Source organism: Photinus pyralis, unplaced genomic scaffold, assembly GCF_008802855.1.
Source record: "Photinus pyralis isolate 1611_PpyrPB1 unplaced genomic scaffold, Ppyr1.3 Ppyr1.4_LG4, whole genome shotgun sequence".
Taxonomy (NCBI): Eukaryota; Metazoa; Arthropoda; class Insecta; order Coleoptera; family Lampyridae; genus Photinus; species Photinus pyralis.
In genome coordinates this window covers 48,294,642-48,321,352 of record NW_022170511.1, presented here as the reverse complement: position 1 = coordinate 48,321,352, position 26,711 = coordinate 48,294,642, and the positions used below count along the sequence as shown (strand labels likewise).

The following is a 26,711-nucleotide window of genomic DNA, read 5'->3' as shown; positions in this document are numbered from 1 at the left end:
ACTATTCATTTGTATTTCTTCAAAAGGGGTTTCAATCATGGGTTCGGCAACGACATGGGGGAAAGTCCACAAGTTCATATTCAGTTTGGTATATTAAACCTATTACATTCTCTTTTGCGTATCCGGTATCCCTTGCAGAATGCAATTCTCTATGAATAGGGGATGATAATTTCATCATGTAATTAAGACTGCGTTGAAATTAACGTCCCAATTTGGTATTTAGACCTAAAAATCATCCAAAAGCTAACACCTAAATGCCTGTTAAGAAAAACACTAAATCCCTGTTGCCGAAACGCTTTCAGGTGGTGGCATATTCGAATGGCGTCAAAAATCTTAGTGGTAGTATTTAAGGATCTTTGAGGTTTTATAAATACATCCGCTTTTTTGAAAGTTACACCAGGGGGTGAACACTTTCAATGAAGAATGACCTTGGGCAAAACAACCCTTGAGCCTCTTTTCAAGTTGGTAAACTGATGAAGGAAGCGCTTGGTTAAATAAGCTGGAGCAAACAACCCTTAGTGCCCTAGTGAATTTCGCCGTTGAAACGCAACCGACGTACATTTAATATTATCGGTATCGCAAAAATTGAACACGAATTTTTTTCATTCAAACCGTAGAAAATTGGATAGTTCTCGATCTAACCTCACCATTCAAGGGCGGTAATTTGTATAATTTTGACGTCTTCGCAACTAATTAGGGTTAATTGTATCAAAGGTGTAGACAGCTAATTCTTGAAATCTGGCAGAATTGCTTTATCGTTATTTTGCTAACTCTGTCTAGTCAACTAGGTGTCTCTTGCCAAATAGGATATTTTTGTTTCACCGCAGCCGCTTGCTTATGCTGTCGCGGCAGTGGTGAGTGGTCAGCGAAGTGCATGTGGTTTAGTACCGAATTTTCGGTGAGATTTATATTAAGAAAGTAACAACAGATTTATAAAAAACCTGCACAAGGAACTATTTTTAAAATGTGTTATCAAAAAGTGATCTCTAATAGAAGTGAAAGTGCTATTTTAAAAAAGTATGTTTAAGCGCACATTTTGCGAACGGATTATAATTAATACTTTAGCAAATTTGAAATAAAAATTCCCTGAGCTAACGATAGATCTCACTTATATTTTTTTAACCCACGCCGTGTTTAATATAGTATACATTTGTCACGACTATTTAATTTTAAATCATTGCCTAATTGTTAAATAGTTTTATCTGATATTCGAAGTACAACAGAATGTTTCAAAATTCGCAAATTAAAGAATTTTGGCAATTATCCACAAGCATGCCCCACGGAAATACCTATACGACAGGTGATAGAAAATCTACTTAACCTATGATCTTTAACATCTAATTCTATGTGCGTGCTATTAAAAATACAACCTGTTCGGCTCCCATCAGTTTAGCGATGGCTGATAGAACCTCCAAGCGACGTAATAGCCGTATGTTTAGAAATCCGTCCACCGAAAGCAACGACGAATCTTTGACGATGGCCAAATCGATTCGAGACAAACGGAAAAAGCCCAAGGAGCGGTGGTTGCTCACCAGAAAAACTTGGAGATATATGACGGATGCCGGTAAGCGCTTAATTCCCGAAGGGGTGCAAAATCGTCCCGAAGACATACCTAAAATAGAAGCATATTTCCAAGAGGTGTGCAAAAGAGAACCGAACTTCTTGTTATGGAGGAAAAATTCATACCCGGGCGCACTTTGCTTTCGCTCCCAACGTCGACGAAAAGAGCGGCGAAAGGGGGGTAGCTGCCGAAAGGCCAGCTCTTCGGATGAAATTCAATTTAAACCTGAGAGACCGAAAGACTTAGCCATTTCTTCCGTAAGCGGTGGAAGGTTCGATATCCAAAAAATGAAATACGACTTCCTAAACAAGCCCTCTTCACCAAACAGCTCGGTGAAGTCGCAGTTCAAATCCAGCCCGCTACCGTCTCCAACGAGCGAGGAAGTTGCCGAAAACGAATTACTGCAAATGTTAGAAAAATACCTCACGATATCCGGGACAGCAGACAAACCACGCAACGTTCCCAATACCTCAGTAGACTTCAATTACCTAGAACTGATCGATAAGTTACATAAACACTTGGACACATCAACAAGGGCGAGTACACCGGGTTACGTTCCTCAACCGAGGCAGCAGGTGCATTTTGAAGGTGACCACATTCAAAAGTCACTCACGGAAACTCTGAGCAGGTACTTTGGCCAATACGCGAATAGGGATAAGGTAATATCCGACTTACTTACGAATCGCAAGGCGTTAGAAAAGTTATATTTTGATTTGAGACAAGCCAAGCTTTTCCGCAATGATCGTGGCATGAGATATAGTCCCCAGACTGCCCCATGGGGTGGCGTAAACCTGAGGAGTTACAAACATCCAGAGAAGTTCACCGACTCATTCACTTCGCAACCCCCTTTAATCGAGGTGGTCGAAACAACTGAGATAAGCTACGAAAATGCTGGAGTGCAAACAGGTCCGATACTCGAGGCCACTCTCCTGCAGCTCGAAGAAGAATATAAGAAAATGCTGGCGGAGCGCGAAGACGAGGAGCCCAAAGAAGTTAAAAGTAACACTCATCGAAGGCGCAGTAGTGTAGAAAACGACGATGTTTCCCAATCGGTTAGTGATACAATTAAACGATACTTGCGGATGGCGCGTAAAAAAAGCGTTGACTCAAATAAAAACGATCGTTTTAAGCGTGTTAACTACGACCGGAATTTGAGAAATATTAAAGCAAAGGGCGAGATTACCAAACCGGGTGACGACGACGGTTTAAACAAGGGCTGTCAGACGAATGACGATTGGATCTTGTTCGCGAAAGACCTAAAGTTCTACGACTCTAGCGATAATCCTAATTTAAGTTCCCGTGATAGTATAGACGCGACGGCCGTTGACGAAACGGAAAAATCACATACCACCCATCCCAGCTTCTTTTCCACTGGCCAAACCTTTCTCTCAAACCTTTTGCATGGTAAACATACACACGATAAATCTTCCCCTGCAGCTACTACCACCGGAGGAACCATGCAAAAGTCCAAGTCCTCCTCCAGTGTCATGCATCATGGTAGTCGACTGATGGCGAAAAAAATATTTAGATCGAGGTCCAAGAGCCAAACGAGACCAGCGCCCACGCAATCCAGTTGGACACCAATGGTGAGTGTTTTAATATGTTTTCTCTAACAGGCGCCGCTGATCCTAAAAATGTAGATTTTTATTTACTACAAGAACCGTGTAGACGTTTACCGCGTGTGTAAGTAAAATAATGCATGCCGTACAACGTGTTGTGAAACAGCTGGCAATATGTTTTCCATCTTTTCTTGTGGAAATATAGCCTTCGTCAATTTTGATGGAACGACCTTGAAATCACTAACGCTTCTTGTTCCTATTATTAGGTCTTACTTTTACTAAATAAAATTTAATTACCAAAAGGTTCCACTTAGATAATTTTCCATAAATATTTTCTCGATGGTCCGTCAACAGCATCTTTATTGATGGATTATAATACAGTTCCAGGATCGCGCCAATTATTGACTAATTTATTACTTCAGTTCGAAGAAATTGTAAATCAGAGAGGTTTCTTAGTTACTGGCTCAATTTTTTTTATTATCCCCTCGTTTTATTTTTGAACTTACGTTGTTTGGCAAAGTGTACTTCAATGGGTTGACTGTTGGCGTTGGTGTTTTATTAGGCATAGGTATGAAATATTTGCGATTAATCTCTGCCTCAGCAACAAAGTTATTATAAATTAGCAGTTTGGGTGCAAAGTTGTCGAAATGCCATTCGCAAAAAGCCCGAGAAAGCCTGCTTTCGTAAATAAACCAAAATCGCGTGAAACGTGTCAGTTTCAGAGCTTTCTGGAGGGATAGTATAGAGGAATTTCTGGATCGGGAGATATTTTGGCCAAAATGGAATGATTTGGATAAAACAGTTAACTAATGAACTTTAGAACTCGTGCAATTGATGCTTAAAACAAAACAGAAACATGCATTTTTGTCTACTTCACTACACAGGATATGCCATGCAACTTTGATAAACTACTTTTAAATACAAAAGTTTGATGATGAAAAAGTTCAAACACCGAAGTACCATAATAGCTTTACAACAAATTTATGATTGTTGTTACGGAGCGCCCAAACAATACACTAATAATATATAGTTTTTGTTATACAGGGTGGTGACTTGCGTAACGCACCATAGGGATTTCAGTGTAAAATTCATAACATGCGACTATTGGCTCTCCAAATTATTTTAGAGCAAAAATGTATTGAGGTTTTTTGTAGAAAAAATTTTTTTACGTCAATCAACCGTATGAGTTTTCAATTGTTTGCATGATAAAGACGGAAAATTGGAAAAATAAAACCCCCATCTTTTTCAATAATCTGTGATGATGCCATGGAATTTTATAATACAAAAACTACGCCAATATCAGTCATGCCATGGAATGTCTGCTATAAAACAAATCAAATTCTATCAAAAAGTATTATATTTAGAACAGCGAATTACTAAAAACGGTTTCCTAATAAAACAATTTACAATAAATGTTCGAATAAGTCACCATTAACTGCAAGACAGTAAGCAAATCGATCATAAAATCCATTTCGAACTGCTGCTAATTGATAACTGGATATCTTTTTGTTTTAGAAAATTCCATGGCATCCCAGATTATTGAAAAAGATGCGGGTTTTATTTTTCCAATTTTCCGTCTATAGGTATTATCAAAAAATTGAAAACTAATATGGTTGATTGGTGTAAACAATTTTTTTCTACAAAAAACTTTAATACATTTTTGCTCTAAAATAATGTGGGGAGCCAATAATCGCATGTTATGAATTTTACATTAAAATCCCCACGATGCGTTACGCAAGTCAGCACCCTGTATATTTCACCATTAGAAAAGGTACACGCATCTAAAATTTTCACACAAACCTGCAGATTTTATTAAATGTTTTTCACCTTAGAATGGTTGCACCCGGGGCAATTTCATAAAATCTTTGTTAACTATACAATTCTGTTAAATACTTCACCCTTAGGTTAACTGCAAACGACGCAAGAATACATGGTGCCCATTATGTATGGAATATAGTATATATCTCGGTAAATATCGACTATATTCAAAATTATTCTATATAAAAGTATTATAATTACATCAATAACATTAATCTAGATGTTCTACCTCAAAATAAAACAAATGAACGTGTACGTTTCCTATTAAACCTTGAAGACAAAATGAAATTAGCAATAAAATGGATTCCATCGCAATAAGTGTTCATAATATTTTTATTATTAACTGCGAGGCAGTGAACTAACCTATCACGGAAAACTTGAAATTATTGTCTGAGTATTCTGGAAGAAATTTCTGGAGCAATTATTGCTAATATCGTATTGTCTTCGAGAAACATATACGTTCATTTGTTTTATTTTGATGTAGGATATCTAAATTAGCTAATGTTATTGATGTAATTATAATTTTTTTTTTTAATTTTCCTGTACTGACATGTCACATCATTAAAAAGAAAAAAAATCTATCATATGAGCGTAATGAAAGAGTACATTGCTATTTAAAAAAATTCAATTGTTTTTCGTTTGCTCATTTGTTTTCTGAAATAAGAAGAACTGGACGCTGCCTTATTAAGGGAAATAAAATGTTAAACAACTTTGCTATAGAATTATTTTGTATATAGTTGGTATTTACCGAGTATATACTATATTCAATACATAATGGTCACCCTGTATATGTTACCGGCAATCTGTATATGTCAGGTATTCTATAGAATTGATAGGCAATGTGTATAATTAAGGGAAGGAAAAATGTTATACAGCGCCCTTGGCGGCAGAAGGTGAATCAAGGGAAACGAACGTTCTTAGAACGCATAATACACGACTTGTGTAACGCTTAGGGAAATGAAGTTAGTGGAATTCAACCCTCCCTAAGTTGCCATTTATTATCCATCGTGCCGTCGTGGACGAAAGCTCACCCCGTGTTTGTTTTGCAAGGTATCGGTATATCGGACCGTTTTTTTTAAGAAAACAGGAGAACTGTGACTGTTACTTCTGTTCGCTATGCGGACTGGATTTTATTAAATGTTTTTACCTTAGAAAGACATACACATGGCAGCAATAACTCCCTTATTTTCAGGACTATTGAAAAAAGACAAACTTATCTTTCAGCTCTCTAAAACATTTGTATTTGCAATTATTTCTTATTTTTAATAAAATAGCCATTGAACAAAAATTAAAAAAAAAGCATTTTTTGATAACCACCCCATCGATTTTTGAAAGTAAAACATATATAAAATCCCTACAGTATCTACTAAAACATTTGTCTTAAACATTTTTTTCAATCTATTCTGCGAAGAGGGGGGCATTTTGGAAGTCAACATTGTTTTAAAAAAATGTTTAGGACAATAATGTTGTAGTAGAGGATGTAGAGATTTTATAAATGTTTTACTTTCAAAAATCGATGGGGTGGTTATAAAAAAAAATGCTTTTCTTAAATTTTTTATCAATGGCTATTTTATTATTTGAAAAAATATAATATACAGATGTTTTAGAGAGCTGAGCACCAAATCAAAAAATAGAACTAAGAAAAGTTGTTTGTAGTTCTAACTGCCGTTTTCGGGTGTAACGACTTAGATTTCGAAGCCACAGATCTTGGTTAATGGAAACAAGATACATTTTCTTGGAATTCAAGCGAACCTCTAATAGATCCATCTAGTCTAATCGAACCTTACCTAATGTTTTTTAGAATTCTTCCGAACCTACCGAGACTACCTCGCCTAATAAGTGTAACAAACCCAATGAGACACGATCGGCGACGAATTGAGTTTTAACTTATTTTAATTCTCTACCTCTAATAAAGGCACATAGGTAGAAAGATGCATGGTATTTTTGTTCATGATATTCAAGACAACCCTTTAATGTATCCTCACTAGACAGTTTTGCTAGCTAACCATATTTTCCTCTGCCTTAGCTTCGAGTATTTCGGCACCAATTGCATCATCTTTACTTGTTTGAGGTAGCCAGTGGCTCAGCATTTTTTAAAAAATTAATTCCTTGTGAGGCAGCTATCCAAAAGCTCTATTGTTCCTCACAAGTTTGTTGTTTCTGGTGATACTACCTAGCTTTTTACTGTGATCATCTCGGAAATTTTGTAGGGAATAAGCAATCTTGCGTTACGAGTATTCAGCGAAAAAGTTCAAAGTCGGCGACCAAACGTTCTGAAAGTGCTGCCCCCTAAGTTTTACAGCTTTACGGTTTAATTAAAATGAAAAAGCAAGAAAGGTTGCAATTGATCTATAACACTCTTGCCTGAAAATTTATACACTGCAAGATCTTGATTGTTATTCAATATCCATAGGCCAGAAATCTCAAGGATATGCTACTGCAAAAATCCCCAATCTGATGTGCACGCGGTATAGTTACAATAAATTTGTCTCCAATTTCTAGCTCCACATATGTTTGTCAATGGGAATTTAAAACATTTTTTAAATATCAACTGGGTTGAATCTAACAGTTGAGCTCTTCTTTTCGACTGTTAGTTTAAAAAACCGTAACTCCGCATTTCTGAACTTTTCAGCGTCAATCTTCGTTTGTATACTTTTAAATTTATTTCTGCACACACATTTTTTCTTCGACTGTCTTCGCCCGTTTAAATTAAGATATTTAACTAGGACAAGTACCGAGCTTACTTAAAATTTCCGCATTTCAAAAGGCATGTAGCTGAAATCTACACCAAGACAATAATTAATTGGAAGGCTTGTAAAAATTCTTGCGCCCTGTCTACATGTACCGCCCATTCCGGATCAAGCTTTCTTCCTAAACATTCGTCAGTCGGTATAAAACTGGAGTCGTTAATCAAAATATGAATCTTTGGGAAATGAGAACGCACGGAAACATCAAAGTGTGGAAAAATTATTTTTGTTGTTATACAACGAAAGAGTAGGTTGGTGTGACGCCAAATTTATATATTATTCGGAAATTGCAACTCATCATTAATTAATACAGAAATTTTATAATTGTGGGTTTTCGAATTTGGAGGTTCAATGACCTTCCCGTGGTGTAATTACTCGATTGTTCTCTCGTATTTGATATGCCGATGCAAGTACGTAAAGGTATTCGCATTTGAATAAGTGTGACGTTCCAATATTTGCAATTTAAGAGAATGTCTGTTTGCACGATAAACCGAGTTTATGTGCGACCGTATTTTTCTATAACAACCTTTGGTGAAATTTTTTATATTTAAAAATATGTTTTTATTAGGTGTTAATCGCATCAACAACATAAAACACACCGTGAATCACATCTGTTTGCGCCCTAAAAGCGCGTGTTCAAATTATCGACCAGGGGTCGGTGATCGAAAGCCGTTTGGGCATTTAAAAAAAACATTGCATCTTCACCCCCTCCTCAGTACAAGCACTTAAATTTTGTATATTTCTAAATTTCAAGGTAGTTACTTTCTTTATTTCAGAATGGATCAAGTTTTCGTTTATTTGTCATTGAGGTGCCAATTGCTTTAACGTGTTTATAAAGATTTGATAGAAACGAACTCTATTTATACTAGTGTCGTTAAATATAACAGACTGTTGGATTTTGTTGAAATTTTTATTGTGAGTTAGCCGACAAAACGGATCAAGATCAGATCAAAAAATCATTGCCAAAGCTCTTTCTTTCACGAAACCAAAACGTGTTTAGCTTCGTTATGTACCAAGGTATTTAGCTAGGACGCTCTTAGAAATAATAGTCAACCATTGCTCATTGAATAAAACCGAATCAATAAAATAACCAATCAGGTTTCGGTGCAGTTCCTTGAATGAAACGTATTCGACCAAATTGTAAACGTAAACTTGGAATGTAGATATTTACTTTACCAGGATTTACAGTTTCAATTTTAATTTAACGTCATCTGCTTTGTATCCGTAACTGCTTTAATAATAGTTCGATATTTGCGGAAAAACTAATATGCAGTTAAAGCGTCATTGTGTTATTGCGTCGTAGTATTTAGCAATTGCAGTCTTCTGGAACTTTTCACCAGGATCGATGCATTCGATTATTACAAGTTGGTAAACTTTGAATGTACGCACGAGTGTTAAAAATTGCATCAATCTTCTAAAAATACCCCCAATTTTCGCTTTTAGACTGAATGTCTAACCGTATTACAAATAATCTAAATTTTCACTTACAATGAGTTTATATATCGGAGAGAATTTTTATTTCCGATTTATCATTTACAAAAATATCCAGACAGTTTCAAATATACATTCTTCACACACGCACCCAATAGGCGCCGGGGCATCCCTTAAAAGGAAAGACCCATCACATTTTTTTAAATAAAAAAAATAGTTGTACTACCCGTAGATTGTGCACGTCTCTTAAATTAATGGTCCAGAATTCGTATTGGTTTGCAAACAAATTAGCATGGAGAATAAGTTAAATCAAGGAAATTGTGTCTTTTTTTGCAAAAGCAAGTATTCTTTTTCTAAAACTGCTACCTGGTCGTTCTCTGGAAGCCCAAACCAAGATAATAATTTAATAACGTTTTCTTTAATTTTTAGGATGTTTCTACCAAACAATCATTTTTTAAATAAATATCAGTACTGTCATAGACTTGGCAATACATAGGTTGGCAACGCAATAGGTTAAAAAATGTAGGTCAAGTTTAATGAAGTCCTGTAATGAATGTAATATTTCAAAAGATAGTTTCAATAAATATAAATAAAGATTTTCTTAATTGTTAATATAGAACATGGTGCAGTGAGTATTAAATTAGATTAATAAAAAAGGTTTCTGCGCACTGTAAGTAAATCAAAATGAGTGATTTCGGTTCAATTGCCGAATTGTCCCACGAAAATACCCTGCTTGTGGTAAGAGGTGCATCCGTTGTTCAAGGTATGGACACTTTGCAGAAAATGTGCAGAAATGTCAATTAAAGGATGCAAGGGATAGAAAGAATGGGAGACCGTAGCGACCCTTGTCACTGCCATCGAGATGACAGCCCAGACTATGAATTTTTAGTACTACAGTTAATGAAATTAAAAGTTGTAGTGAATGGCAAAAACCTGCGAAAACGAAATTGAGTTTAAAATTGACACATCACAGCCTTTAGAATCAATAGATGTAAATTGCACATTTAAAAACCATATGTTTAAAGTACAGTAAGGGAAATTTAACACCCATATTGGGGAAATACGATCGAATTTACAAGGTTGACATTATTTTACAGCGTCAGAAATTAGGGGAAGGTTTTTACCCGGTTGAACTAAGTGAAGATCTTTTGAAATTTATAAATTTAACTTCTATTTGGACTGCTCACTTGAATTTTTCCAAAAATTAAATAATGAAAAATTTGGAAAAATGCTAAGGAAATGTGAAGACCCAGTTCAAACTAATAAGGGATTTCGTTTCAATGAAATATCTACGTAAATAAAGGTTATACGCGTCCACCCTTTTAAATTGAAATTGCAGTTCCCTATGACAATTGCCATATAAATTCAGAATGTAAGTGCCAAGATTATTGTTGAAATTTAAGGAATGATATGTGCAAAATAGAAATTAACAAAATACCGACAATAGCAAATAGATCCCCCATAACTTTACAATTACCCGAAAATATATTGATCCATTTTATTGTTAAAATTTAAGGGATGATATATTGTGTAGATTAGGATTCAACATAATATGCGAATTAGTGCAGTCAAAATTAATTATGACAAATAATTCTTTTCGCATTATACTGTGAGAAGTACCCAAAATCCTCATTAATCCTGGCCCAGGAAATCACTTAAACTCCAAGATAGCGGCTTAGTTTCGTATTTTTTAATTAAAAATTTATAAATCTGTTATTACGAAGCAATTTTGCAAAAATATTTTAAATACAAAGATAAAAGTATAGGTAGTAAGTTATAAATGTTTCAATGGCCATCATTTTGGAAAAAAATGTGCCTTTAAATTCACTGCCTCATTTCTGTGAACAATTGTAGATTTTACTAATAAAAATGATCCCCTACATGAACACCAAAAAATTAGAAAAACAGATGTTGGTTAAACTGTAAAACGGTGCATTAGAGACCGATCAGATGGACGGTTGTTCGCTCTGGGCATTTGATCTTCGTCCTTCGTTTCACTTTCATATGGTTGAGTGGCATACAATTGAAAATCCCCAGTTTAACAAACCCCCATTTAAGAATGATCGACTAAATTGATTACTGAATCTTAAAACAAGTTTCCACAAATAAAATGATATTAATGAAAAAACATTGCATAATAAATACGACTACGTTTAAACCTTATTTCCTTCAAAATTGAGAATGTGTGCATCATCCATTTTATTGACGATATTTGATGGATAAAAGTACACTAAGTTCAGGTCAAATACGTGGATGCGGATTGCCCGGGCATCCGTAAATTAGACTTTCAACCCCCATAACTTTTGCTTAAGAAAAGCAACTACATTTTAAAAAATATTTCCATACAAATTGGAAATGTATGTATCAATTTTAATGGATCCTGTACGATCAGTTTTCCAGCAGATATTAGCTACCTTGGGCGCAGGCAGGGATTACAGCCGATTTGACCCATTTATCGTCTTGTAACCCTAACGTTTACAATTCTGACTATAATTTAAAAATTCGACCCGTATTTTTGGCATTACAATGTAACAAAGTGAGAACTATTCTTTTTATACTTAAATAAATCATTTCAGTTGATCGATTCCTAACCTCTTTATGGACATACACCTGTGATTTCATCTATTAATATTACTTGCTTGCTTTATCTCACTTCCTTTACTCCAAAAATGGCAGAAATTCTCAAAAAATACTAAACTCAAGATGATGAGATCTTTCACGCACTGTTTACACCATAAAGATTTCTTATTATTTACTACAAAACCAATTTAGGCAAATTCTGGAAAAAAGTTTCAAAATATTGATAGTTTGCAATTTGGATATACGAAGAAAAAATACCTTGACCAACACGAAAATAAATATTTATACCTACATTCTTTCGTTTTATATAACTTAAAATGCCTTTACGCTACATTACAAGATGCGGCAGAAAATAAAAATAAAAAACAAAATTAAATACCACCTAACAGTTTTCCGCACAACTTTAAATAGATGTGACCAAAGTTACACTAACAAAGTTAACAATCACACCGTGTATATTTTTAGAAATTAACTTCCACGTATATTTTGATTTATTTAAATATCTCTTTTCTTTAATTTAATACTAAATATACTTTGTTCTTCTAAATGTAAGTTTTACACATTTAACCGTGAAGCTAAAAATATAGGTGCGATTTGATTAGCAACGTACTTAAAATAGACGAAGTTACTATAAACGCACAGCCTCAACCGATGGATGTAAATATTACTACAATTGCTAATTTTTCGGTTATTTACGGCTATTTACAGCTAATAAGTTCGAAAATAAACGGTCTCTAACAATTCGTCATTGTTTTACATTTTAGAAGCGCTCGAGCCAGACTGGATTCTCCTTTGGAATTGGAGTTGCCCAAAAATCGGGCAGAAATTGCCGCTTCGGTTTGCAACCAGTAAACTTAAGCGGCTATTATTACAATAGAATTTGGCACGATTTTTCGATTTATTGTCGATGTAAAAAATGTCGCAACAACAAATCTCTGGTTGTTAAACTCGCGAAAAATGAGAGAAGGCGATTTCATTATAATAGTCGTCAGTCGAACGCTATGGTAAATTACCTTGGCGGAATTGAAAAACCCAAACATATATACATAGCCAATAGCCTATGGACGCTTTGCCGTGCCAAACGACGTTTAATCAATCTGACGTTCTTAATCTTACCTGTTCCCATCACGCGCCGTACCCCCCACCGGCCACCGGACTTTATCGTAAATACCAAAACGTAGATACGTCAGCATTTTTTGTACTATTCGAAACACACGTAGGTATAAGTTAGGCGTTGAGGAATTTGTTGACATACAAAGGACTGTATACCCGAGGTTTATTGTGCCATTCGGAATTTTTTATTATGAACTTTGAACTGTTACGTATGGGTTAAGCAAGTATGGTCGTGTAAGGACCGTGCAATCCTTTTCGTTTCCTATAGACCTTCAAATTTGTTCTGCCCTTGCCTGTTCTAAAACTGCAGTCTTTTGGCATGTTATTGTGGTTCCAAGTCAAAACATTTTGTTTCTTATGTTCACTTTCCTTTCGTGCTGAGCTTTTTTGGTACCATTATCTCACGATCGAATTTCTTTAGCTTTCATAATAATACACCCTTCTAGTTCCTAACGCATGTGCCTTCTAGTGCGATGGCGGTTTGGTGGTCACATATTAAAGAAAAGCTCCAAAATTTGTGTAGCTATATGTGGTCGTGACTAAGCGATACAAGGGTTTATCGTAAGATTTACTTTAGCATAGCATAGAGTATTACTAATTCGTTCCAAAATATTATACTGACATGGTACCTAGTTTTAGTCAATTAGTCTTGCTAAAAAATTAAATTCGGAAATGGAAAATCTTTCACTAACGTTTTTGGCCATTGACCACTTGACTCATTTCCTTAACATATTTTCCTTTGAAATAAGACACCTCCTGCTAGGTTACTAACCTTATCTTATCTCAATGCCAAAATTGCTTTTAAGCCGCATGTGGAATGCAATTGAACTTCCTTGTATCACCTACCGTTTGGATACATCTGGGAGCCATACCTCGAAAAAGGTAGTATGTGTAACGCGTTTACATGACAGATGCTTTCCGAGGTCATTAATCTAATTTTATTTATGGTTAAGCGCACACCTTCGATTTGACGGTACAAAAAATAACGAGCTTTTAGGGAACAACACGGGAACGTTTTTATGACAAGATAAATTACTTCGTATCGTAATGGTGCTTTAAATTAAACATTTTTCAAAAAACTCGGAAGTCTGAAACGTAATTGACGTGTATAAATCTTCTTGGAACCTTATTTATGACATTTCCTTGATTGTCAAAGTCACGGGATGTCCGCAAATTTATCTCAGTTCCTAAATTTCCTTTTTGAAATTATTGCACTCAGTACCCAGTTTTTACGGCAATGCGCCAGCATTTTACCTCAAGTGAGGTACATTTTTTTTATTTACCTATAAGTAGAAGTTGATACCATGTGGCTTCCTAATTCTTGGGGCATGAATGGAGGATGAGCAATTCTACCAAATAGTCTTCCTCCATCTCTGCAGAACTGAAGGGAAGCCCGATAATACAAAGCCTTTGGCATTTTAAAAGAAACGTTAACAAGGGACATTGCTGTGTGCAATGGTAAACGGTCACTAAGCCACCCACACCCTGCTTCAACTGCTTGGTTTACCCAACTTTTTCTGTATACTGACAAATCGTTTTACAAACTTTCCACTGTAAGCGCTGCGCGGTTAGGGAGAGCGGGGAATCTCGACGGGCACTCAGACGGCGCGGTGATCGGCAGTATCCGACTTGCGGTGGCACGCCTCGCATCTCTGTTCAGTTGGGTTTTTGCTTTCAGGATATTGTACGAATTGGTTAATTAATTATTACATAATAAACGGTTATTGGGAACTCGTGTGTTTTACACCACGAACTTCTATTACTTCACTTAAGGATGTAATAACCTAAATCTTTTATTAATATTGCTTCACTTCTTCTGCAAATTTTATTACAATACTGACGAAATACGTTTTCACATACACAGGCTGAACGCCCGAAAATTGAGCGTAAATAGTGTCCACGCTCTCAAACCGTTACAAAAAGCCCCCTTTTGTCGTTGTCTCCAGAATTTAAGGAGAAACACCACTTACATAAAATCATTTCCTTCTTCATGCATCTTTCAAACAAAATGCCAATCAGAGTTAGGCGCTAAACGGCCCCACCTCTCCCTCCTCATGGAACGCGCACCTCTTCGTAACACCTGCATTCTCTTATCAGCAGTAAAACAAGTGCGTTAATTAAATTTTGCCTGATAGAAACGCTTCTTATTAAAGACCCGATTTAACCTTACTTCTAAATTTTATCTCAATTGTTTAAATTACCAAAGCAATAAAATGAAAACAAAAATTACGCTTCTACAAACATTTCTAAATGGAAAAATATTCACGGAAGTACAAATTCAAACGCGACGATCACACTTTGTGTTTATTCGTAAAAACCCACCACATTTACTTCAAAGAATTTAAATTATATCACATGCAGGGTGACCAAGTTTACACAACAATATTTACCTGTTTGGACGTATAAGAAGAATGACGTTTTGAGAAGCATACTTTCTGGAAACTCTTAATTTCGTACAATCAGATCTTACTGTACAATTCTATATACTTATATTATATAGTATAAGAAGGCTCAATAAATTAAAAATAAAATAAAATATTAGCTCTTCGTATGTGGCATAAGTATCAATGTTCTAAAATAACATCTTTAAAAAAAGTGAAAGTTAATCAGCTCTGACCGCGTAAAAATTATGAGGACGAAAAAATTCGATATTAAAAAAAAATGTAATCCATTTCTCTATTGAGTCCCATTACTATAGTATACTTTTAAAAGAAATAATTCACGCCCGGTCTACGCACCGCCGAAAATCCCGTAAATTTAATTAATTTCAGAATTTCAGCAACCTTAATCGCCTCGAACATTCCAAAGAATTAATTAACAAGTTTTCAATTAATCCTTTATATAATTCTGTGTGCAAAATAGAAGAATGTAACTTGAGTACCCTTGTCTAGGCTCGATTAATCACAAAACCAACCATTGACAGATTTTACAAATTTATTCGACATAAAAAATTAAACAAGCTGAAAGAAAATTATTTCCAGATGTTTAAATCTAGTCTTTTCACTCGTGATAAAATTGAACAAATAAATAAAACACAGGGTGATTAGGTATTTAAACCAAATTAACAACTAATAATATATTGAGGTAAAACTAATACCTATTGAATACGATGCAATTTACATCCAATTTTACAGTTTTATCTATTTACAATTTGCCCTATGATTTTTTTTAACCTTAATAAATTTTCGTGGCCACGGTCCCTACCCTTTATTTATATTTAAATATAATGAAATGCGACGGTAAAAGAAACTTAAATTCATATTTCACTAAAAATAGAAAGAAATGTCTACTCCAATGTAATACAATTTAAGATGAATCTCGAATTTTGCATAAAGAAAAAAGCGAAGTGACGATGTGGACAATAAAATGAGTTCGCTAGTACATTACGTTGAGAAATAAAAAATTCTATTGTTTGAAATATGGACCTTTTCGTCGGCTACCTTAACTTTTCCAAACTCTTCGGAAGTCGTTGCATTCTTCTAGCAATATTTTAAACGTCAAATCCAATGTTTTTAGATTGCAACTAAACAACATTTTTATACCGTTTTCTATTTGGTTTTTTTTCGCGATATTCATTTGCTCGAAAAGTAACGCCAAAAAATTCTGCTCACTAGTCTTCTCACGATCTAGAGAACGCCCTCATGCGGAATTCGCAGTTGCAATCAAAGAGCACTAATTAATATAGGTAACTGAATATGGTCCAAATCCCCCATATCTCGTCCTCCAGATTTCTCAAAGCTATTAAATTCTATATAGATCATATCTATAGAAAAAACGAGCTTCACATCCACCACGCCTTGCGAATCTTCCATTACAATTCCAACAGAACTACCTGTCAGGAATTTCGTGAAAAACTAGTAACAGCACTGGGTGTCTGTCGAGTTCCTTAGCGGCAACAAACACATTCGGGGATTTTTTAGTTTTTGCAATAAAAGCATTCTCCATTTCCTTTTCTTGACTCTCTAGAATGTTTTCTGTTCCGTAAGTACTCTAGTGCATTGCAGTGACATTGTTATCTTTCCTTGATGATATTGTTCAGTGAATTTAAGTAGAAAACACGTTGCCTTTGTGGGACAACTCCCTGTCGCCTGCTTGTGCCATGTCGAAATCGTGTCGCGTCGCTGTTACACAGCTTTGGTGGAACAAGGCCCTTAACGTTTCTGATACCCAAGGTGCATACTTTTTCGTAATTCTACATCTAACAAATGGCACAAACATATACAAAGGGAGAGCTACCAAGAATTCCATTTTACTGTCAATGTTTGACCGATAATAATATATTGCCCTACGATATCCCAAATAAATGTGCTTTAAAAGCTACAAAGTAACGGCTTGGGCATCATGATGTTGAATGACATAAACATATTCATGGTCGCATAGTTACAGCATTTAAAACACCTGTCGGATAGTATGTTGTCTGAATTAAATAAATTATTGTCGGAACACTGCTGCTTCTATATAGTGTTTTTAATGTAATGAAAAAATTCCTTTACTTGTGATTTTTGTAATTAATACTTCACTCGACGACCGAGGTTTTAAAGATTTTCTTGACTACGTTAAATATAAAAACTACGTCAATACTCCAGTAACAAATCAAGCGTTGAAAGGAAGTGTTTGAAATGTGATTTGCGATGCTATACCTACTAGTATAAATAAGTTCGATGAAATACTGTTTGTTTGATTTCTAAGATAGACGTTTGTAGACATGTTACAACAGGTTCTTAGATTTTGTATTTGTTACTTATTAATATTATGATGAAATTTTTAGCATTTTTGGTATTCAGAATGGACGAATTATTGTTCTGGGAGGGACAGTGGGATTTTTCAAATTCATCGCCAAGGAGTCCCTTAAAAATTACCGCGAGGTGATCGCCCAGCCCCCTCCGATAATGGCAGTATCTTCTCTAATCACACTACACACTGCATCAGCCCAAAATGGTCTTCATCTGGCACCTCATCAAGCCAGTTCATTAAAATTGTTTCAAATATTAAACGGAACACCGCATTGCAAACTACCTACTGTGTGGATCCATGATAAATATCAGATCATGAATATAACTTTGGGAATGAGTACGCCCCCAATGCATTCATTATTAAAGCACCTCCAAAAGCTCCACCCAGAAAAACAAAAGGTAAAAAAGGTTAAATAAATCTACAATATTTACTAGTACGCCTGAACCCGGAAATGAAAAGGATATCGAAGAATAAAATTCACCGTAAAGTTGTCCAAAGATTATGCAAATTCTGGAATTTTCCCTAAGAAAACTGTTAAAATGAGGCATACGGTGCCCCTTTTAGAGAAGCAGGGTATCCCAACAATGCGTTTTTTGTGGGATGAACACTGAACGATACTTTAACATCAAAATAAAAATAACGAAATATAAATTATAAAAATTAATTTTATTTATATACAAAAAAGAGGTGAGGTAGGTCAGGATTCCATTTCAAACAATATATTCAAGTCGTAGTACACATAAGATAAAAAGTGGGGAATGTAGTAATGGAAATAATGTAAATGAAGTTGTTTGTTGTTTAAAAGGGTGCGTTTATTAGCTTTGCGTAGCTTAAAATCCATGAAAACCATTGTCGCCTTAATCGTTGCCATGGATTAAGCCAAGCTCCGTTTAAATTTATCGGTGCAAACGGGCATTAGTGAAAGATGTTAATTATTAACTGTCACGAGATGGTTAGTTTCCCTTTATCGTCGTGTAAAATATTATAAAACTTTATTTTATTGCAAAAGCAATGTATTTCTGACAATTGTATGATGATATTGTCACATTGTAGGGTAATGTGAATCCGGATAATTCGCCCCCAGGAGAATTCGCGCCCGGTTAATTCGCTCGCTGATAATTCGCTTCCAGAACAATGCGCTCTCGGAAAATTCTCACCCGGAAAAAATGCATGTTGATATCAAATTTTATGAAATATTGATGAATTAAATTAAAAAGACTTTTTCAAATCAAGAGAAGTCAAAAACGGGAGCGAATTGTGACGCAATTTGAATATTCAACTACTCGGATTATATTACTTATGTTTGGTTTTTTAATGAACCCTTAAAAAATTACTTTTGCTAATTAAACTATTATTTAAATTTTAAAGGCTACTGATTACAGAATTGCAAATCGGGATAGTAGTAGAGAGTGGCCGATTCTAGTACAGATTTGCTGCGTTTTTGATTACACATCAGGTTTGCTTAACGGGAACAGTTCTGTTTATATAGACCGATTAACAGTAGGTACTGTTAAATAGACCTGTTGCTAAGCGATAATTTTGCGTGTCATATGACGCACTATCAATATCCAACCAATAAAAGGTGTGCTAAAAACAGCCTCTACCAGTAGGGATAAGTATGTAATATAATTTTCCCGAAATCGCCATTCAATTTCAAGCACGCAACGAAGACTTTTGCGAATAAATTGTTTTAAAAAAACGTGGTTTGGGATGTTTAAATTTCTGCCCTGAATCTCCAGATGTTTCAAACCGGAGAACGCATTGTAAATATTTCGAAATTAAGTTCTAGTACGAAACTGTAACACTAAAAATACCAGAACTCAAACATTTTTTTTTCAAATCAAAAATCAATTATTTCAGCAGATGTTTTCTATCAATGTATGAGTAATACTCGCTTCTATACCAACCTTTGCATACTTTTAGAGCATATAAAATGCCATGATTACTCATACTAATTTTAATTTTTTTTCTAATATATGGCAATGACGCTCAAAATTTTAATGGAAATTTTTATTAAAATAAACGTGATGATATGCGAAGTCAATTCAAAATTCGAAAGATGAAAGGACGCGAAAATATTTAACATAACTACCGAAATTTTCGGAAAATGTCGTTAAGTAGGTGATGAATAACATTTTTTGTTGTATAAATATTTTTTCAATCAAACAAGTTGCTGGCTTCACTCTTGAATGCCAATATATTATTGTCCAAAATATGTTTGTTGGCAATTGAAATCGAACGTGACTTTAACATGCCGGTCTTTCTTCCAGGGCGGGTGCGTTTGGAACAGCACAACTGGAAGGCAAGTAATTTTGGGCGATACCACTTTATTGCAATTAACCGACATCGAGCGGAAGGTTCTGCAGAAAGTTGCCTTGGCGAAACTGCAAGCGTTAAATCTGGGGGTTAACGTGAAAATTCCAACAGGTGATTAGGTTTCAGAGGGAGATTTGTGTTCAAATTTGCTGTTGCAGACGCAGCTGCCACCGCCCCTCAAAAACCCAAACGAAGGGCCTACCTTCTCAAAAGGAAAGCGTTGACTACTGGATTTTTTGACGCGAATCGAAAGGAAGGCGACAAGGATAAAGGTTTGTTGTACGTTTGAGTTTCTTTGTTACGTAGCTCTTTCACCCACTGCTTTTTGCAATGTTATGTTCTTGCAGGATCCCTAATGTCTGGCAAAGACGTTTTCATGGAAATTTTCATTAATGCATATAAACTTGGTATTTTGACAGATATGTGAAACTCGATGAATTATTGCAAGTAATGAAGCCAAAGGTTGTCATTCTCACTATACGTGAGCACCACTTTCATTTTATGCACGTTCAAGTATGCGCTTTATATTTATAATTTTTTTGTTATTTTTATCTTCCAGTTTGTTTTATAAGAAGGTTATTTTTTGTGCTCGGATTTTATTGGCTGCGTAATGAAACTGTCTATAAGCAGCCATAATGAATGAATAATCCGAAGTTTTAAGTGTGTTTACAGACAAAAATAAAATGGAGCGCTTTTAATTTTAGCCTTAAGACAACCTTAAATTGTAAAAATAGTAAAATTGTTCGCAAATTTAGAATTCGTTTTTAAGAAACTCGCCCGCATCAATTTATTCGTGTGATTTTTGGCGAATTCTTTTGTTATTTTCGCCTTCCATTTCTCGATAATGCGGAATCTGCTTCACTTTTAGCGCATACAGGAACACAATGCGACAGTTTTATAAATAAAGTAATAAACTTGTAGCCGAAACGTGACGATTCGACCTTAATACAGTTAGGTGCGCTATTATGAATCAAGGATCTACAAGCCTTGCACCAATTTTCGGCACTATTACGTCAATTGATGTATCATTACATTGTGAAGTATAAATTAGTGCGTGTGAGTACGTGCCAAAGTTAAATCTTTTTGCGATTTTTCATTTCGCTCATTATCCGATTTGACATTTTAAAAAATTATGGGTTCGTTACGAAAACATTGACAGCTTTGGAGAATCTAGTCCGGGACATCGGCTACAATTTCGATTATAGTAAATAAATGAGCAGCATTATGTTTGTTTCGATCCTTGCTTGTATTCAAAGAAGTGATGATAAGAATTCAAAAATGGTTATATACAGGGTGACAATTTGAAAACTTACCACCCCCCATATCTTAGTAAATAAACGAGATATTAAAAAAAATCAAAATCCGTTTCAGTAATTCGGAGGGGGAGTCACAATGACATAGTTGGCGACGCACCCCCTCCAACCCCCTGCGCCCCAGCCACCCCAACTTTTAAATCTTAAATAGTGACCCCCTATGTGTGATACGTCGTTGGAAAGCTCTGAAAAAATACTTTCAAACCGTACCAAATAGCATTACATTTAGGTTAGTAATTATCGTGCAAATCAAAAAATAAACTAATATGATACATTTGAAATCTGTCGTATTTCAAACGCAAACGGCGAAAATAGACGAACTAAGACAGAGAATAATCTCGAGAATAATTCAAGAATGTCGAAATATTGCAAAACCAACATTTGAAAAGGTTCGACAAGAGTCTGAGAATAGATTATAACTGGCGATCAAAAATGAGTTGCTGTCGACTCGGCTTTGGAAGTTCAAGTTAAATACGATTTTCCATGTAAACAAAAATTTCAAAGGGCGACTCGACAGCAACTCATTTTTGATCGCATAGTAATACTGTCTTACCAAGAACGGAAACCATTTTGAACATTTATTGAAATAAAAGCCAACTTTAGAAAATGTATCATATTAGTTTATTTTTTGATTTGCATGATAATTACTAAACTAAATGTAATGCTATTGGTATGGTTGGAAAGCATTTTTTCAGAGCTTTCCAAGGACGTATCACACATGGGGGGTCACTATTTAACATTTAAAAGTTGGGGTGGCTGGGGCGCAAGGGGTGTGAGGGGGTGCGTCGCCAACTATGTAATTGTGATTCCCCCTCCGAATTACCGAAACGGATTTTGATTTTTTTAAATATTTTGTTCATTTACTAAGATATGGGGGGTGGTAAGTTTTCAAATTGTCACCCTGTATGTACCTCAGCACATTACGATTTGAAACATTTATTAAGTTCAAAAAGTAGCAGGATTTGCTTAATATTTTATAGTATTATGCCACAGCAAAACATTGCATTGCCCAACATGACCACATCAAAGTCGATTACAAACGTGATGTCAGAACCATCAAAAGTCACCTTCAGAAACGCTTTGGTGACAAGATAACGTTTTGTGAGAATGGCCGCGGCCGCAGCCACCAAACAGTCCTTTGGGGGGTGGTCAAGGCTGCTGCAGAGATACTTTTGCAAGATATAAGTTAAATTATCTCCTATAACATTCCTTATGGCAAAACGACCAGATGTTTAACATTCTAACACGTAATCCTACATCTTATAATTTTAAATAAACAAATTTACACAACGGATAAAGTTTGAATAGAAAATTAAACAATTTAAAAGGTAAAATGGACACCAAAATAGCAAATTCCGGTAAAATAAACTAATTCCGTGCTCCAGATTCAAATTAAATTAAAAACATTACGGTAAAGAACATTGTCCATATATCCAAGATATAACTTGTATGTTTTTAGCTAAGCCTGAAGGTACAGTGCCCGTATCGAAATCGATTGCTATACAATAAATTACTACTTCGTGGTTCTTTTTTCTATATCCCAGGCTTTTTTATTTGGGACTTGATGCTGGGACAGTTATGAATCGGTGCTAAAAACTTCACAGACCTAAATTTAGCTAACAAAAACTTTAACAAAGATAAAATTAATCATATTTCACCATAATATTCAGTCCTGTGATGTATCACTGACGTTAAACTTAACGTGCAGGTTGTGTGTAGAAAACGTTACAGATAACGCTAAATAACGTTTTTAGGCAGATAACCTGCACGTTAAGTTTTATGTTTCTGATACATCACAGGGTTGATTTGTATAAAAACATTCAGGGTCGGTTGCACCTACATATTTGATGCGGCTTCCTGGTGGTAAGGCTCATGATTAGGGAGTATATCTTTGACATTGTTCTATCAGGGTGTAAATACTTTCATTTTGTAAGCCAATCAAAAGCCTCGGATGAAAAATAATCCCGTGTTAACGCCGGAGTATTTGTGCATCTGAACCTCAGTCTTCCGGATCACAGATAAAACACTCAATCGATCTATGACCAGATCTTTTTATTTTTATTTATTTATTTTATTACTACGGTGACAGGTTTCGCATGACCCCTCGATTATTAAATAGTGACCATATGACGGGTATACAACAATACATTACACACTGCAAGGTATTTGACATGCCATCAATAGTATTTCTATAAGAAGGAAATGGAAATAGAATATAAGCTGACCAATAGGACGTCTTTGATAAAGTCTCAAATAAATCCTTCTTTCAGATGGAACCTCAACCGGTTTAGTATTTGGAATCCCCTTAACTCAGTGCGTGGACAACGACAGACTATCCCGAAGCTCAACGGCGGCCACTAGTCGAGATTTATCCGGTGATGAATCAAATTTGAGGCGAAACAATAGCAGAGCAAGTTGCACGTCGCTGGTCGATACCACCAAAGATGACGAGGTTAGTTTCCAAATTATCCAATATATTGATTGCTACACTCAAACCAGGAAGTGAAATTAAACGATCGCTCCGCTTTTAAATTCGCTTTGAAAGTTCACAAGATGGTGTTTGGAGATTTTATAGCTTTTTTTAAAGGCAATTTGTCTCGACTGCTCGCTGTTAAACTCAAAACAAATGTATATATTGCTAATAAACCGAACGTAAAAATTAAAATTTTACGATAATTAGAAACGCGGAAACCGTAAAAAATACGATTTACTGACTATTTTCGTATTGTCATCGCTAGCACGTTTGGCATTGGTAAGAGTGGTTGTCTTAATTTCTCATTTACGTCATCAATGTGTTGCATCAAGCATTGACGTCATTTATTTGGCACAGAATTTAAATAGAAATAAGTACACGCTAAGGATATCAACTGACTGCTATGTTTTGACATTAATTAGTGCATTGGCAAACTAATTTTTCAATTTATTAGATTGGTTCAAGAGAAAACTTGCTGTTGCACGAAAAAAGGATGATGGGAAGCGTCCCCGGGCTTCTAGATAGCATCTCTTCATATGGGTCGACAGCTGATATCCTGGCAGCTTCCAATGAAGATGAGCCGGCCGTGCCGAATATCTTAACTGAATGCGTTAGACACTTAGAAGCTAATGGTTTACAAACAGTTGGAATATTCAGGGTGAGCCCGTCGAAGAAGAGAGTTAGGCAGGTAAGAGAATCGGGTAGGTTTCGTCCGCCTTTCTAATTGTGCTGCCTTCAGTTGCGAGAAGATTTCGACTGCGGCAAGGAGTCGACGATAGGAAACGACCAATGTCCACACGACGTCGCCACGTTATTGAAGGAGTTTTTAAGGGACCTTCCAGATCCACTACTTTGTCGAGATTTATACCACGCGTTTGTCAAAACCCAACGTATGACCCCTGGTTTTTTCACTCGATTTTAAGTCGATTTTTAGGTGTCCGTAACAGGGCATTGCAGATTGAAGCGTTGCAGCGTTTAGTGCAGTTGCTGCCTATTTCGCACAGTGACACATTGTGCACATTACTGACGTTTCTTACTAACGTCGCTAGAACCGCCGAACCTAGAACGGATGCTGCAGGTAGGTACTCTGTTCGGATGTGATAATGTCCTTTTCAGCGTCTCGTTCTAGGCGAGATTCTCGGTGGTAATAAAATGGATTCAAATAACTTAGCCACAGTGTTCGCCCCCAACATTCTCCATTGCAATAAACAAGGCGCAAAAGAGTCAACTGAGCGTCCTGAGGATCACATAGATGTAATAAACGTCGTTCGTACGTTAATAGACAATAATAGGGCGTTGTTTAATGTACCAGCCGAATTACTAAATGATGTATACGTTTACCTACTAGAATCCCATCCCGAGGTTTTGGATCAACTGCTGTACAGAAAGGCGATCGGTAGCGGAGATGAGTAAGTGCAATTTTCTATCACCCTCGGTATCAGCCTAATGAATAAATTGCAGTTATGCCGATGATTTAGACAGCGAAAGTAATTCAGCTCCATTAACCCCAACGGCCCCCACTTCTCACATTGCAATCGAACACGTTACGCACACAGACTCAGATAGTTGCAACACGCCTCCGGAACCACGACGAACTTGGTCTCGGGAGGAATTTCTGCACGAAGCAGCGGCCACTGGTGGGCCTAACCTGGTTGCCAGATTCAGGTACTTAACTTTTATGGGCACCCTTCAGTAGTCAATTGCGTTTCGTTTCAGGAACAGCAAGGATCGTTTTAGAGAGAGAGCGGCTAGGAAAAAACGAGATGACTCGGTTAGCGGAAGACGAAAAGAAGAAGATACCGCAGTTTCCTCAATTAACATCATATCTCGATTACGAGGGCAGAAAGATGACGACGCCAATCAAATGTCTAAGCTAAGATCACCATCACTTGACAGTAACAGTTCTTATCCAGGCGAAGATCGTATTCGTAGCACAGACGGATCTATAATCGACAGGCGGAGATCCACGCCATATATGGTGGATTCTCGAGGTGTTATTAAAGCTAGTCTTACCATACCAGTGCAGACAACAGGAAATCAGTCATTAGTTCTTAATGTAGACCACAAGGACATTCCATACATAGAAGATACAAGTGGATACGCTTACGTTTTAGATAGCGGGCGACAGTCTAAGCCTGAACTCCCAAGAAGAAGACACAACTCAGAATCGTCAGGTGGCACAGTTCACCCAATTACCGGCAGCATTTCCATCATTCAAGGTTACGATTCCCCGATCGGAAGCCCGCCACAGACAACAACCACCTCTAGCGTAAGCAGTGGCATTGGAGATATAGGATCACCTCTCTCGTGGACGTCATCGCCTCCGGGTTCTCCAGACAACACGCGCATCTCAGTGAACTACATCCCTGAAGATGTAACCACTTTGAAACAAGCAACGATGAAAACCTCCACCAACAAAAAGGCAGTTAAAGATCCAACTACTGCGCAAAAAGTGACGTTTATGTCCACGCCCGAACTGAGACAGGCGCGACCGACTATCCCCATCAAGTCTGAGATTCCGAAACCGATAATGCCACAAGTGAAAAACGCGGAACCGACATTTAATCCGACAATATCAAGTATAGGTAACGCCGTTCTCCGTTCGAGAACTGCGGATTTCGAAAGGATCTCAAAGAATGATGCAAAGCCCAAAAGTACCACTTCCACAAATTCGGATAAGAAAAAGTATACGAAACGTAGATATACAGATAGTAAGCACCTCACCAGACACATACCGGACTCCGAATCTCTCGAAGTCACTAGTAATGGCCAAAGTAAGGAGAGCGGTTCGACGCAAGCTGGAGTCGTTTATAAACGAAGAGAGCTCATTTCCAGTGTACCTTCAAAGTAATACGTACTTTATTGATAAGGAGTTAAAACATAAGATATTTTGCTTCGCCCGTGTGGCAATTTGGATTTTTCCAAAGCATAAAATCTACGACTTGATTCTTGTATTGATGTTAAATGTTATGTGCTAGAGAAAATTTGTAAATATACAAATTTATTTAGCTAGCGGTTAACGATTTTGTTTCTTAATTTGTGATATCAGAATGTAGCACCAATATA

General features: G+C 36.2%; 1 protein-coding gene across 1 annotated transcript; it reads left to right on the top strand.

The window, feature by feature from the left end:
• Positions 1–866: 866 nt before the first annotated feature.
• Positions 867–26,711, top strand: LOC116168388. Its single transcript, XM_031484192.1, has 10 exons — positions 867–3,147; positions 19,814–19,970; positions 20,018–20,131; positions 23,443–23,624; positions 24,100–24,333; positions 24,385–24,535; positions 24,580–24,723; positions 24,775–25,054; positions 25,107–25,310; positions 25,362–26,711. The coding sequence occupies exons 1-10, from the start codon at positions 1,396–1,398 to the stop codon at positions 26,494–26,496; spliced, it is 4,353 nt and encodes a 1,450-aa protein (XP_031340052.1). The 5' UTR covers positions 867–1,395; the 3' UTR covers positions 26,497–26,711.